The following is a 13,156-nucleotide window of genomic DNA, read 5'->3' as shown; positions in this document are numbered from 1 at the left end:
ATCTTAAAACCTAACCTGACTCAGAGTCTTGCAATGCTACATGATTATATCAAACTAAAGACAACAAACCCTCAAGGAGCGACCTAGTCTCAAAACAGTAGTGTCTTCGTTGGGATTTGCGTACACTGTATAGAGGAACCAAATTTGCCTAAATTACATTTTATATCTAAATAAAATATACCCCAATGTTGCCTTTAATTTCAAAGTGTCTGCGCGGTTGAGGAACCAGACGTTCACAACTTTTAGCCACCAGTGAATCCTATGTCATTTATTCATACTATGTTCAACTAACGTCTAGCTGCGATATGTGAGCCTTGTTAATAATGGCTTTGCCGCATTTATTCGCGACACAGTTGATTTGTGGCAACAATGAATCCTAAGTGTATTGTATGTATTCATACAAACATACCTCCAAAGATCCATTAAATGCCTTATTTATCCGTCTAATACCTTTAATTGGGGCGCTTGTACCTTGTAACGGAATCATCCCAGCCTAAGGTGTATGCATTACTGCAAGGTAAACGCACTCCAATGTGTTCTGCAAGACGTTGGTGTGGCTTTGGCTTGTCAAGCTCATAGGTAAAAATGTTCTTGCCGGGAATTCCATAGAGTCTGGCATAGATCATTGGCGGTAAGTCTGGTCGCTTTTTCCTCGGAATACCAACAATAGACATGACATCCTCATCCTCCCCAAGTGGGACGGATTCTAGTATTTTTTTTATTGCAGGTGGATTTTGTTTAATAATCCTGATACCTCTTCTACCTTTTCCTTCTCTTATTTTCCAGTCCAGTTGAATCTACTCTCGATATTATCTCATCGCTCTGCAAACCTGTGGAGCTGGCTCGGTCACTACTTCAGTAACATCTTCTTCCTCCTTCGTCGTGACGGTAACAGGGTCTGGACCATCACATCTGCACAATAATGAATAGGCAAACTCTTTATATTGAATGGGCAATGTAACTTACATTCGTTCCAGATAATTAAACTCCATGCTGGCAGTCTACCTCCTACAGTATGAGCTGTAGCAAACAGAGTCGGCAAATTTTTGGTATAAACTGCATTAAGTGTAAATAAAGATGCTGATGCACTGCGTTAAGTTTGTAACTGGCCAAATTGGTCCATTTACTATAGTTAAAAGCAAACCGTAGCCATAAACACAATGTATTTGGCACAAGGAGGAAAACACAAATTTTATAAGTGATAAATTAGTTTTCTTTAAAGTGAAAACAGTAATGATGGCTGCAAAGTGGATCTGGACGGAGAAAAAGTTGCCTCGATGTGTTTGAAGGAGGATCGGTGCACGTGACGATTTAAAGGAACTTTAAGAATCTAACAATACACACCGCCGTCTCCTTTTATTGATAAAAATTTCATGTCGAATTAACGTCGGCAATATCGACATTAGTTATGGAATCCGGGAGGCATTGTCTGGTCCACCTTCTTCTGCTGTATTTGCCAACAATTTAGCACTTGCATACATTTGAAACACTTTATACTACTTTAAATGGGATGTTATTTGACAAATCTGTACAATGTGTGAGGCATACACATAAACTAACCTGTGCCAGTTGAAACAACTGTCTAGTAGTTGCTCTTCTAACTCCAGAAATGCAACCAGCCCTGAAATCCTTTGTGTGTCGTGAGTAAACATACCTCATTCGCATTTCAGGATGCATCTTTAGATATTTTGAAATCTTGGATTTAAGAATAGCTCGTCCCTTGTTACCCAATTTAAACATTCCTGCGCCCTTAAGGGTCTGCCAAAGTTTGTCACTCATTCCAATAAAATCAATGTTTGTCAAATCTATCTTCTTCAAGTTACCTCTGTACAATACATTCTCCAACGCCTCATCACCAGTGGTTCTAACAGCATTAGTATCATTGTAATTCATAGATTTTTGAGAAAATTTTTGCATGGGTTTCTGAGCATGGTTATTATAATATCCGTGAGATAATCCAGCCTGGTTATTGTATTGTGATTGATATTTGTTGTAAAAATCAAATTCATCTATATTACCTCCGAGCGAATTGGAATCTACAACTGGGTATATATCTGAAGTATTTACACAACGAGCCATATTTTGCGAACCTGGTATCCCATTTGCACTTGAAGCATAATCGTGCTGATTAGGATAAGGGTTCCTGTGGCAGTAATTTTTACGTGTCATCGTATTACCAAAATATCCAGTTGAATAAGGATCATGCACCATATCATACAAGTCTACTCGGTTAGAATCCCCTATCTGTGCTGAGCGCTGATGATTAGCATTTTCATTATTGTATGTTGCACCTAGACAATAATTTCCCCAAGGATCAGATGCGGAAATCTGACTATTCAGTCCTAATCCAATATTGTTGTTCCAAACATACTGGGGATTAGGGTCATAAGCCAGATAGTTATTTTGAGGGACACTAAACAACTGCGTTAAATTTATATTTTCCCTAAAGCTATCACGTTGATCGTTCCCCGTTGCATAATTATTGAAATGGTTCTGAAATGTTTTATTGATATAAGCGTCCACTTTCCCCAAGTTTGATTCATGTTGAAAGCCGTTTGTCGACTTGTCGTAATAAGGCAGTGCTTCATTAGCCATGTAACTGCATGTTGAATCTGTATTTTCTTGTGTTACAACCGGGTAATTGTCATTCCACCGCATATGTGTGTCTGCTTGGTAGTTGTGTGAAGTCAGATCTATACCCACATTACCATCGTTCACATCCTCAAAATTTGACCTATTTAAATCTTTTTTTCCATCTTCAACACAATTCTCATAATCGTATTTTGTATTAGAGGCTAAATTTTTGCATGCATCATGATTAATATCATCCTTTGGATAAATGTTGTACCCTTCACCAGCAATTAAGTTAGTTCCATCGTTGTAGATATTCTGCGTGATTGTGTCATGAAGAATATCAGTTGTATGTGTATTAGGTGCTTTGGAGCCAAAATTTGAGTATAGATCGTCTCTGCCATATTGATCTAGTTGTGATTGGATGTTATCTGCTTGGGCGTGTTCTATATTGTACGTTAATCCACCGTTATTATCTGTATTAGACTCATTTGAATAATTGTACGGCCAAACATTGTTTTGTTTCATGTCAGAATATAGCATATTTGGTGACATTAAAGTGGTAATCCTAAGGGAATTGTTGCTACATTAAATTTTTATATTCCAAATATTAAATCCGAAGATTTATTAAAACACGGGTTAGGATTTATTTCCTATTAAAACGAAATTCAAAGGTATGGCATATGGGTGCCAATATTAAATCATTAAAAAGCTATTATCAAACTCTGATGTTGTTTGTCTAATAACTTCCTAGTAAAAACCGTGAAGTCTACTGTATCAGTAGGCATTAAAACAAAATTTTTATATTTTATGATCTTTAAAACTGACAATGTCTTTAATATCCTTACGGGACTGTGCTAGACTGCGTTTGTCTATACTTGTTTTATATCATCTGTCCTATTTCCATGGGAGGACATGCAAAAACAGCCTTGTTGAACTCCAAAAAACCTTAATGGCCACTTTGTCTATGTCTTAATTAGCAGTTTTAATCCGCTTAGTTCCCTTGGATCGCTAGTTTAACGAGTATAAATACCCTCCCATCTATTAAAGATGTCTCATCCTATTTAGACAGTAGGCAATTTTTGTCGTCTAATAAACAAAAATTTTACTACTTGAACGCATGCATATGTTATATCCACTATTTAAACAAACGGATATATTATTTAAGGATTGATAAAGGCAAGTACGTGTTGTACATGTCATTTGCGCCTCCTTTCCATGATCATAAAGATACTCGCCACATTAAACAAAACCGGTGTAAAGATCTACTGACGATGTTAGTTGAATATATGGATACACTTTTTATAGAGATTAAATGGCAGTACAGCAAAGATTGGAGGAATAGGAGAGGCATAATACAGAGTTCGCTGGAGCCTTTTAGAGAGCCACAAAGCTATAACGATGGCATCATTCGTGTTTTCCACTATTCAAACGATTAATTTCCGTAAATCGCTTGCTATAGTAGACCTAGTGTGTAAATAGCCATTCCTGTACATACCTACTCCAGTGACAACCGCCAAAAAATGTGTTCTATGAAACTATAGACATGAAAAGTAGAGATGTTGCGTAACATCGGAGCGAATATAGCCCTGGTACGCAATTTTAAAGCCAAAAGAAGACACACCTAAACAACACGCTGTAACATCCACTGGAATTTGCCATAAAATGGATGTATTTCCATATAAAAATCAGACCGACGACTCGGAAACTCCTCTAGGTCATATCTAGGGAGAAACTGATCTTGATACTTGACCAGTTTTTATATCTCACGGTAACATATGGAAATAGGGTCAAATATTTGAAATCATTCCCATCCTGAAGAAATTCTATCAATATGAGACAATTTCAGTTCCTTTGCTCGGTTACACATTTGTATTGGGTCCCCCTTAGCGATGTCGCAGCTATACCCTCAGTTGTACACACATGAGGTCGATTCGCTATATTTTCATAGAATTCATGACCAAATATTGTAAAGTAATGTGTTTTGTTCTTGTCTGGCGCAACACCTCGTATATTCGATAATTTATGCTCATATCCTTACTATTTCCTTGTTATAACCCTTAAAATGTAAGATTTACTCACCCTCTTATTTATGAAATTAGAGGAGGTTCTGAATATAATTGAGGTATCAGATGATGATGTTGAAGTAACTGATAACACAAGTACAACTGATAATAAAAAAACACGCCTAAATTATTCTCAGATCATAGACGATTTTTTCAGTGATACGACATCAGATGATTCTGATTCTCTGGGCATTACAGACACTGAATCAACCTCTGCCAATATTTCAACTTCTTTACTGGGAGAAGAGATTCATGCTATTACAGACGATATCAAGGGAAATTCTATCGCAAATTCACCGAAAGAGGTACTTTTATCGCCAAAATCCCCGCAGGTTGAGTTAAACAATGTTACAAATAAGAATGATGAATCCTCCGATTTTGATACTGAGACTCTGGAAAAATGTCAATGCAATATAGATACAGAGACACTTGTAAATCAATTATGTGAGTCATGTGGACCGCTATTTGATTATGTAAAATATGGAGTTAAAACGAAGTTGCATGACTGGGATAACGTCCACAAATTACACTTTATTCACAATATAGGATCACTCAATTCTTGTTCAACGCCAGTCAGTAATAAAGATGATTCAACAACAGATCCACAAATTGGGATAGATGAAGATGTATCTAATATTTCGCAAGTATTCCTGAAATCATTAGGGTTACCATGTGCCACACTTGAAGATGGTCCAAAGAATAAGTTGGAAATTAAATTCCGTCATACGCTATCAAAACCACTTGAGGAATTGAAAATATTTGAATATGGTTTGTTTCCACTAGAAAATGTATATAGGCTAAATTCTAGTGGGTCGGAGATTATCATTTCATGCATAGCCTCCAGCACAGATTCCCTAATTGTTGGAACAACACACGGATCAGTGTTTATAACTGATTTATCAAGCTACAATGCGGAACGTCAATTTGGCTCTTATAACGAACAAGAAACCTTTGATTCTAAACCCTGCTCGGCCACCTGGTATGAGATTGATTCACAAAAGGATGTTTCTGTAACCTCTTTGGATATTTTACCAAATACAAACTGGGCTACAATCGGTTATAGTAATGGAACCGTTAAACTCATACAAAATTCTAAGACACCCTGGCTAGACAAAAGTTATTCGACCACCAAAGGTGAAGATGATCTAAGAAAGGATGATGTACCTAATCAACAATCTAATTCTAAGAGTCTAGGTATGATGGCAAATGCTGTCTCATCTGCTTTTAGTGGTCTTAAAAAGTCAACCACACATGCAGTGTGTTCGACTCGTGTTTTTGACAATGCAGTTATGATTTCCAAATTCACATTTGATGATTCATGCGAAGAGATCATTTGTTGTAACAAAAAATCCGTGGCAATTCTCACATACTCTAAAACGGTTTTGTCCCATAGTCTAAATGTTAATCATTTGCAGTCGTTGAACAACCGTCTCGCGGATTCGGATAGAATATTAGATATTGTTTGTTTATCTTCGAATCCGCAGTCTAAATTTGTAACTGGTACTGCGGTTGGTGGTGTTTCCGCCATTTTAACTCTTAAAAGTTGTATAATCCTATCATCAAGACCAAAACTATCGGTTTTGTTCACTGTATCTTTGGACAAATTGTTTAATAAGGTTATGCCAATTGATGGTATAAATGTAATCCCAAGTGTTACATGGTTAATATTTAACAATGGGAAAAGGAATGTAAACCCACTGCTACTTATTTCAGTTGGTAATAGGGTGAGATTTATCCTTTGCACGACACAAAATGCCAAAAATGCTCCTTTGCTCAATTGTGCTAATCTTGGAACCCTCAGTTTTCCCTCAAAAATACGGTACATTCACATGGTAACACGCCTTATGTTCGCAATTATGGATGTAGACAAGGTTTTGCACATTGTCCAAATAAATTTGCTTGCTAATCCGATATATTATGACGTTATCAGATCAGTCGATCTAAATGAGCTTAGCATAAACATGGGCTTAGACACGGAAAAATATGGTGAAAACTGGATCTATGACATAGTTGGGAATATTACTGTTCACTCCAAGACCGTAAAAATGATAGCAAAGGGATACAAAAAATTTGCGAATCTGGTAGCAGATTTGTTTCAGGGAAAGAAGGCAGAGGCTTCATTCGATTTGAAAAATATTTCTCTTTTGGTTTCAACACCATTGGGAATTTTTAATATCGAAATAAATTCTTGGATTAAAGTTATAGGTGAACTGGTTGCATCTAAACTTTTCTCGGAGGCTATAGCAATTATAGTGGCTTTATCTGAAGAAATTATCCCAGGTTTATTTGATTTTACAGCATTTAAGACTAATATTAGTCAGTTATTATTATATACCCTCCATCAGGCTTCTGCTCACATTATAAAGCTCGTCAAATTTATGAATGATACCCAATCTTTATCTCCAAATTTGTCTCTTGATGAAATTACAAATATAACTGAATCAGACCATAATTGGAAAGTAAAGGTAAAAACAGATGTAGAAAACCAAATCAAAATTCTATGCAATAGCATGATTGATGGGTGTATATTGCTGCAACTTTATGATCCTCTCAATAAGTTGGTTTTTCGCTGCTTTTCTACAATAAAGTTGGAACATATCTTTGTAAAGTCTATTCTCTTGAATTTTTATCAAAATAGGGCGAACTTAACACACTTGGATTCACAAGTACTAGAATCAATTCTCGATACCTATGACAATGTGTTGGATTACATCGTAGATAAATGTATGATTGATATAGAAAATGCTGAAGATCTTATCCTTTTTCTGGATGAAATGAACTTGGGAGGGAGTACTGTGTGCTTGTCTCAAAAGGAAGCTTCAGATATTTGGAAATCTAGTGGTTTAAGTGGCTATAATCAACTTGATCCAATATTGCTAATATATAACATTTTATCAAACAATCTTGTTAGTATGCAGCTCTTTTGTTTCAAAAACAAAATCCTCATAGATGCAAATAAGGCATTGTGCCGTTTATCTAAACATCACTTGTGGCATGCCCTAATGTATTGCCAGTCAGATATGGCTGAGGATATCTCTGTACTCATGAACATTTACATTTCTGAAGCTTTGGATAAATGTAGATCTATAGGTACAACGGTTTTATCTCCTGATACCTCAGTAACGAGTAGTATTGATTTGTCTAACACTATTGAATACAATCCTTTGTTATATATTGTTCCATTTGAAACATCTGAAAAACGCTTTATAATTCGTGTTTTGTTTCTCACCCTTAATACTTTTTTGACATTTGGAAATTCTGGCATGGAGACTAAACTCACTACAGAATATTATCGAAATATAATTTCTTTTTTATTATCTTCATCATCGCAAGAAGTAAATGTAGAACTTCCTATAACTTCAAAATTTGTATATGCTACTCGTGTTCCACAACTAAAAGACGTGAAATTCGACTATTCAAACTTCGGAAATGAGCGTTTTGGTTATGATCCTAGGACTATTGATGATACATTTATAATGTACAATCTGATGGTCTTATCTCCTAGGTTGCTATTTGTTTGTTTCGCAAATTTGTTCATAAATTGTGATGAATATTTTGAATCCAATGAAGCCACTATAGGCTCAAAAATTGAAACGTTCAACTTCTTTTTGAGCAATATCATACCATGTATTTACAAACTTGAATCTTCTGTCGATGATTCAAATCAATCTATTGAGTTTATAAGGAACATAAAGACGATGTTGGCGATATTAATACTCGGAACGACTATTTTTACAGAAAATTTCTTTTTGGATCACAGAACTCAAACTTTGGCTATACACTCACTTCTAGACCTTAATAAATATCATAAAAATGCAGTTGTAGTTAATGATATATCATGTTCTTCGAGTGAACTTACAAACACTGAAGGTTTTTTTAACAATAGAAGCTATCATAATATTTTTTCAAAGAAGAAAGGTGAAAGCACAAACTTGCGTGATATAGTTTTAAAAATGTATTTAACAGAAGATACATTGGAGCTATTGACATCGTATATACAGAGATCAATTTATTTTATTTATTCAACTATTGACCGCAATATGAATTTATCTGATGATTCGAATTTCATAAATATTATGGAAATATGTAAAAACTTTACTTGTATGGCAAAAACTAAGAATATCAAACTTCTTCTTTGCGAAGTTTCTGCAAAATTTGAGAGTATATTTAAAGATTATGGATCATCAGGTGAACCATCCTCTGTTTTTCTTTATATAGAAAAATTGATAGAGTATATGAAGATGGATACTGGAAGCAGTTTTTCTCCTGAAAATGTGACACAACTACTTATTTCTGATGTTAATTTCAGGAAGAAGGTAGTGATTGCTGTAATGGATAATTTACCTATGCTTATTAATTTGGACTTGTCAAGGGTTACAAGTATCCTGGCTAAATTATTTTCTCTGACGGATATTATGAAAATATTCAACGAAGACAACTTGGAAACGTTTTCAGATATGCTCTTAAATACTCTTTCTGATGTTCCGGATCTTCAACTGTTGGTTTTGGATTCGTTTTTGAGATCGAATACGATATCGGATGAGATGAATAATCTATCAAACTCTTACTTTGATAAATATTTAAAGTTGCTCAGCTTGTACGAAAAATCAAATGTTTGTGAGTTTTTGAAAACTCAAAAGATTCTAAACATTACATATTGTCTAAATGTTTGCAAAGAAAATTCTATTGAGGATGCCGTGATATATCTCTTAATACGTGCTGGGAACATTGAAGAAGCTACTGTGTGGCTATTGAAATCATTTACCAGATCTATAAATGCGGATATAGATTTATGTTTTTCCATAGTAGAAACTTCTTCCAATCTCTGTAAAGACCACGAAATGCAACTTTCACACGAAACAGTAGAAAGGTTTTGGTTTACGGTGTTAGAAGTTACCATTTTTTGCTACAAGGAAAATTTGGAAGATCTCCATAAAGAAAAAATTTGTGCACTCATTGAAAAGATTTTCACAATGGGCATATTAAGATTTGTAAACTTCAGAGTTACCTTGACAAAGATTATAGAGTATGATTCGCTGTTGGTGTTTTTTCGCTTGCCATTACATAATTTAATCTCTGACTACATAATGCAAACATTTATGGCTGATAATGCAGTATCAATATCTAAAGATTCGCTTAATAATGAATTTAAAGAGGGGTATCTGTTTAGTAATAGAGGAATTGTGATAAGCACCTCAAACCGAATGCTCAGAACAAACAAACCTCTAATTTGTCCCGTCTGTAAAGAGGAGCTGGGACCATCCATAATGTCTGGGGTGGGTAATGGTCAAAAAAAACATACAAAGCAGGGTAGCAAATCTAGATTTAAAGGTAGCACATCGCAGACTACTCATGCAAATAACATTACACCATTTGAACAGAAGATTGGAGTCGTGGTAAATGTTCCAATTTATGGTGTAAAGAATAAAATGGATGAACCTAGTTTACCAGAACAAACAATTAGTGTTAAAAACCTTTATAATGACAGATTATCTACCTTTGCTCGTAGAAACTCGGCATCAAAAACTGATTCTGAAGCACACAAGTCTCCAGCTCTTACAATATTGGACCAACGGATCAAGAGAGGATTTGGCACAAATTTGCAAGCTGAGATCCCCGTAAAGGTATTTTGGTGTAAACACGCGTTCCACCAAGAATGTGCACCAACAACATGTCCTATCTGTACTGAATAAATAATCTACAAATTAATACATGATTATGCTAGACATATTGGGTGGTAGTTTTGGACTTCTTGAACAAAGTATGGTCTTTCAGATGATCCTAGGTTGTTATCGTAACCGTTTATACACTCGAGGATCGTTGCGGGTCCAAAGTGACCGAATCTCATGTGTCTCCTTGGGACCATTACTTCAGAATATACACATGTTGAACACTTTTTAGTATCATCGTCTATCGTAATTGTTTTGCATTTGAAGTCGACCTTTATGTTGGCATCTGCTTCAGATTCATCGTCCGTTTTATTGGAAAACCTCCTTATCTGAGTTCCTTCCTTTGCATTTTCTATCCTTTTAGCGTACTCTTCCGCGTCCTTCAGGGGAAGGTAGAGAGTCCGAACAGTGACACCGTCCTTATCTTCATTGGTCAATGTGCATTCAGCTATCCTTCTTTCCAGTTTCCTCTCGCTTCCATCACTGGAATTCGATGAAAAGAATTTGTTTGAGAAGAATGATAAAAAGTTTCTCGGTATCCCAAGGGAATCTTCATCTAGGAACTTAGAAGTAGAGTTGCGTTGCTGTTCCAAGCCTATTAAACTGAACAAATATTCATATACTGCTGAATCGTTATTATATTTACATGAGTTTGAGGAGGAAGGCCGCTGTAGCAATCTACTCGACTGCAGAAGACCACCAACGGCAAGTGAAGTGTAAAACGAAAGCAGCAGAAATGCCTTTAGCATTTTTACTACTATCCCTAATAATATTCAAATTATAAACTTTTATCTAGTGCCGGGCCGTTTGGCTTGTAGTGAGTTGGCCAAACGATTGTAGGGACCTCCACAGGAAACTCAGATACAGACACCCATAAACATATACAAATAATCCTAGCGACAAACGGACGAAAATGTCCCATTTCGTGGGTTTTGGGTCAAATGTGCATTAGTCGACTGGAAAGGTGGAGCCTCAGTTCAGATGGTCATAACCGACGCTATAGATCCAGATAAACATTTTAGTAACGAAAAGTGAATAACTAGTCTGAGAATCGTCTGGAAAATGCCGCCAGAGGTAGACGAGGTCGTGAAAATGGATGAAGAATCAACTTCAACACTCATTCTATATTGAGCCAAGAGCTACAAAAATGCGAAAATTAGGGAGAGTAGATGGCAATTAATCCGAAAAACGTCGACGCGAGACTTCCCCATATGTCCAGGTTGCACATCCTAAAAGCGGACTTTGCCCATTCCATATCTAACTGGATCGTATATATCTTGTTATCTATGGTACCTTATGCTATAGTATTTATCTCACTGTTTCACGTACTCTGTCTGGCCCACATGTATGCAATTTGTAACATTTTTGGGTCCGAATTGCACTTTTGAAGCATAAATAATACAATGAAGGCAAGGTTTCGTGTAATTTCGTCTGGGATACTGCAAGGCTTTGCCCAAAAGTACTCCATTAGACAGTACTCAGCTCTGGCGGCTCGCTCCAAGCTCATTCCTCTTTTGAGTGAAACAAAGGTTTTCACCGCCTTCCACAGCAGTCGTGGGTTTGCCAAAGGTTTGTTTTGTCGCAGCGTAAGCCATGTAACTCGTAGATGTCAGAGTTATCAATGTGCCTACCCTCGGAGATTCCATTAGCGAAGGAACTTTGGCAACTTGGAAGAAAAATGTCGGTGATTATGTGGATATAGACGGAGTATTGGCTATTGTAGAAACAGATAAGGTGACCGTTGATGTCAACTCTCCGGCTGCTGGTGTTATCATGAAACAATATTCAAATGAAGGTATGTAGCTACGATTTTTAGCTGTTTTTAGGTGACACTATATTCGTTGGAAAACCATTTATTGATCTCGACGTTTCTGCAGAAAAACCTGCTAAAACTGAAGCAAAATCTGTTGAAGCTCCCAAAGTTGCTGAGCCTACGCCTGCTCCAGAAAAGACTTTATCCAAACCAGTTCAGACACCTCCTAGTCCACCATCACCTCCAAAGGTTGTGGTTTCAGAAGGAGCTCTAGAGACTAGGGTATATTGTCCACTGTCCAGACAATTAATGTTTAGGTTCCAATGAGCAGAATGCGCATGAGGATTGCAGAGCGCCTAAAGCACGCCCAAACTGAGAATGTTATGCTCTCTACATTCAATGAATGTGATATGAGCAAAATTATGGACTTGAGAAAGGAGCTAAATGAGTCGGGAGAAGTATCTTGCAAGCTAGGTTTTGTTTCCGCCTTTATGCGCGCCTCTACTTTATCGCTATTAAAGATGCCAATTATGAATTCTTGTATGTTTACCATCTTTGCGAATAACACTCGTGCAGATATTGAAGGAAAAGAAATTGTAACAAAGAACTATGTAGATATTTCAGTTGCGGTTGCCACACCAACTGGCTTGCTGGTCCCTGTAATTAGAAATTGTGAAGGAAAAACATGGGAACAACTCGAACTTGCCTTGGTGAACGTAGCTAAAAAGGCTAGAGAAAATGGACTGACTGTCGAAGACATGACTGGTGGAACATTTACCATATCAAATGGAGGTGTTTATGGAAGTTTATTGAGCACGCCAATCATAAATCCTCCACAATCTTGTATTTTGGGTTAGTCTAGCGATTCATCAAACATTCCATACAGGTATGCATGCCATTACAAAACGCTGTGTAGTGAAGAATGATGAAATCGTAATTAGGCCAATGATGAACCTTGCCCTCACATATGATCATAGATTAATCGATGGAAGGGATGCTGTCACATTTTTGAACTCAATCAAAAAATATATTGAAAACCCCTCACTAATGCTAATTAAGTAAAATATAATTCATGTCAAATTGTAACAATTAAGCGA

General features: G+C 36.4%; 5 protein-coding genes across 5 annotated transcripts; 2 read left to right on the top strand and 3 right to left on the bottom strand.

The window, feature by feature from the left end:
- Window positions 1–10: 10 nt before the first annotated feature.
- BEWA_032000 (hypothetical protein) lies at window positions 11–1,223 on the bottom strand (the record flags this gene model as incomplete). Its single annotated transcript, XM_004829956.1, has 8 exons — window positions 967–1,223; window positions 831–912; window positions 528–797; window positions 410–493; window positions 293–376; window positions 182–259; window positions 70–148; window positions 11–36 (listed from the first exon to the last, which is right to left on the bottom strand). The coding sequence occupies exons 1-8, from the start codon at window positions 990–992 to the stop codon at window positions 11–13; spliced, it is 729 nt and encodes a 242-aa protein (XP_004830013.1). The 5' UTR covers window positions 993–1,223.
- A 273-nt stretch (window positions 1,224–1,496) lies between these two features.
- BEWA_031990 (hypothetical protein) lies at window positions 1,497–3,126 on the bottom strand (the record flags this gene model as incomplete). The annotated part of the gene is made up of 3 exons (XM_004829955.1): window positions 1,497–1,526; window positions 1,561–1,621; window positions 1,655–3,126. 3 exons carry the CDS (start codon window positions 3,124–3,126, stop codon window positions 1,497–1,499), a joined length of 1,563 nt encoding a protein of 520 aa, XP_004830012.1.
- Window positions 3,127–4,663: 1,537 nt separating this feature from the next.
- On the top strand, window positions 4,664–10,330 carry BEWA_031980 (hypothetical protein; the record flags this gene model as incomplete). Its single annotated transcript, XM_004829954.1, has 1 exon — window positions 4,664–10,330. One exon carries the CDS (start codon window positions 4,664–4,666, stop codon window positions 10,328–10,330), a length of 5,667 nt encoding a protein of 1,888 aa, XP_004830011.1.
- Window positions 10,331–10,353: 23 nt separating this feature from the next.
- On the bottom strand, window positions 10,354–11,055 carry BEWA_031970 (hypothetical protein; the record flags this gene model as incomplete). Its single annotated transcript, XM_004829953.1, has 1 exon — window positions 10,354–11,055. One exon carries the CDS (start codon window positions 11,053–11,055, stop codon window positions 10,354–10,356), a length of 702 nt encoding a protein of 233 aa, XP_004830010.1.
- Window positions 11,056–11,554: 499 nt separating this feature from the next.
- BEWA_031960 (dihydrolipoamide acetyltransferase component of pyruvate dehydrogenase, putative) lies at window positions 11,555–13,149 on the top strand. Its single transcript, XM_004829952.1, has 6 exons — window positions 11,555–11,875; window positions 11,913–12,101; window positions 12,133–12,341; window positions 12,377–12,599; window positions 12,636–12,911; window positions 12,946–13,149. Exons 1-6 carry the CDS (start codon window positions 11,710–11,712, stop codon window positions 13,119–13,121), a joined length of 1,239 nt encoding a protein of 412 aa, XP_004830009.1. The 5' UTR covers window positions 11,555–11,709; the 3' UTR covers window positions 13,122–13,149.
- Window positions 13,150–13,156: the final 7 nt, after the last annotated feature.

This window comes from Theileria equi, chromosome 1, assembly GCF_000342415.1.
Source record: "Theileria equi strain WA chromosome 1, complete sequence".
NCBI classification, from domain to species: Eukaryota; Apicomplexa; class Aconoidasida; order Piroplasmida; family Theileriidae; genus Theileria; species Theileria equi.
This window is presented reverse-complemented; position numbering and strand designations above follow the sequence as displayed.

Coding starts and splice junctions, on each gene's coding strand:
- BEWA_031960 (XM_004829952.1), top strand. CDS start 11,710: ATGAAGGCAAGGTTTCGTGTAATTTCGTCTGGGATACTGCAAGGCTTT. Junction 11,876..11,912: donor CAGTCGTGGGTTTGCCAAAG/GTTTGTTTTGTC, acceptor TGTAACTCGTAG/ATGTCAGAGTTATCAATGTG. Junction 12,600..12,635: donor GATGCCAATTATGAATTCTT/GTATGTTTACCA, acceptor ACACTCGTGCAG/ATATTGAAGGAAAAGAAATT.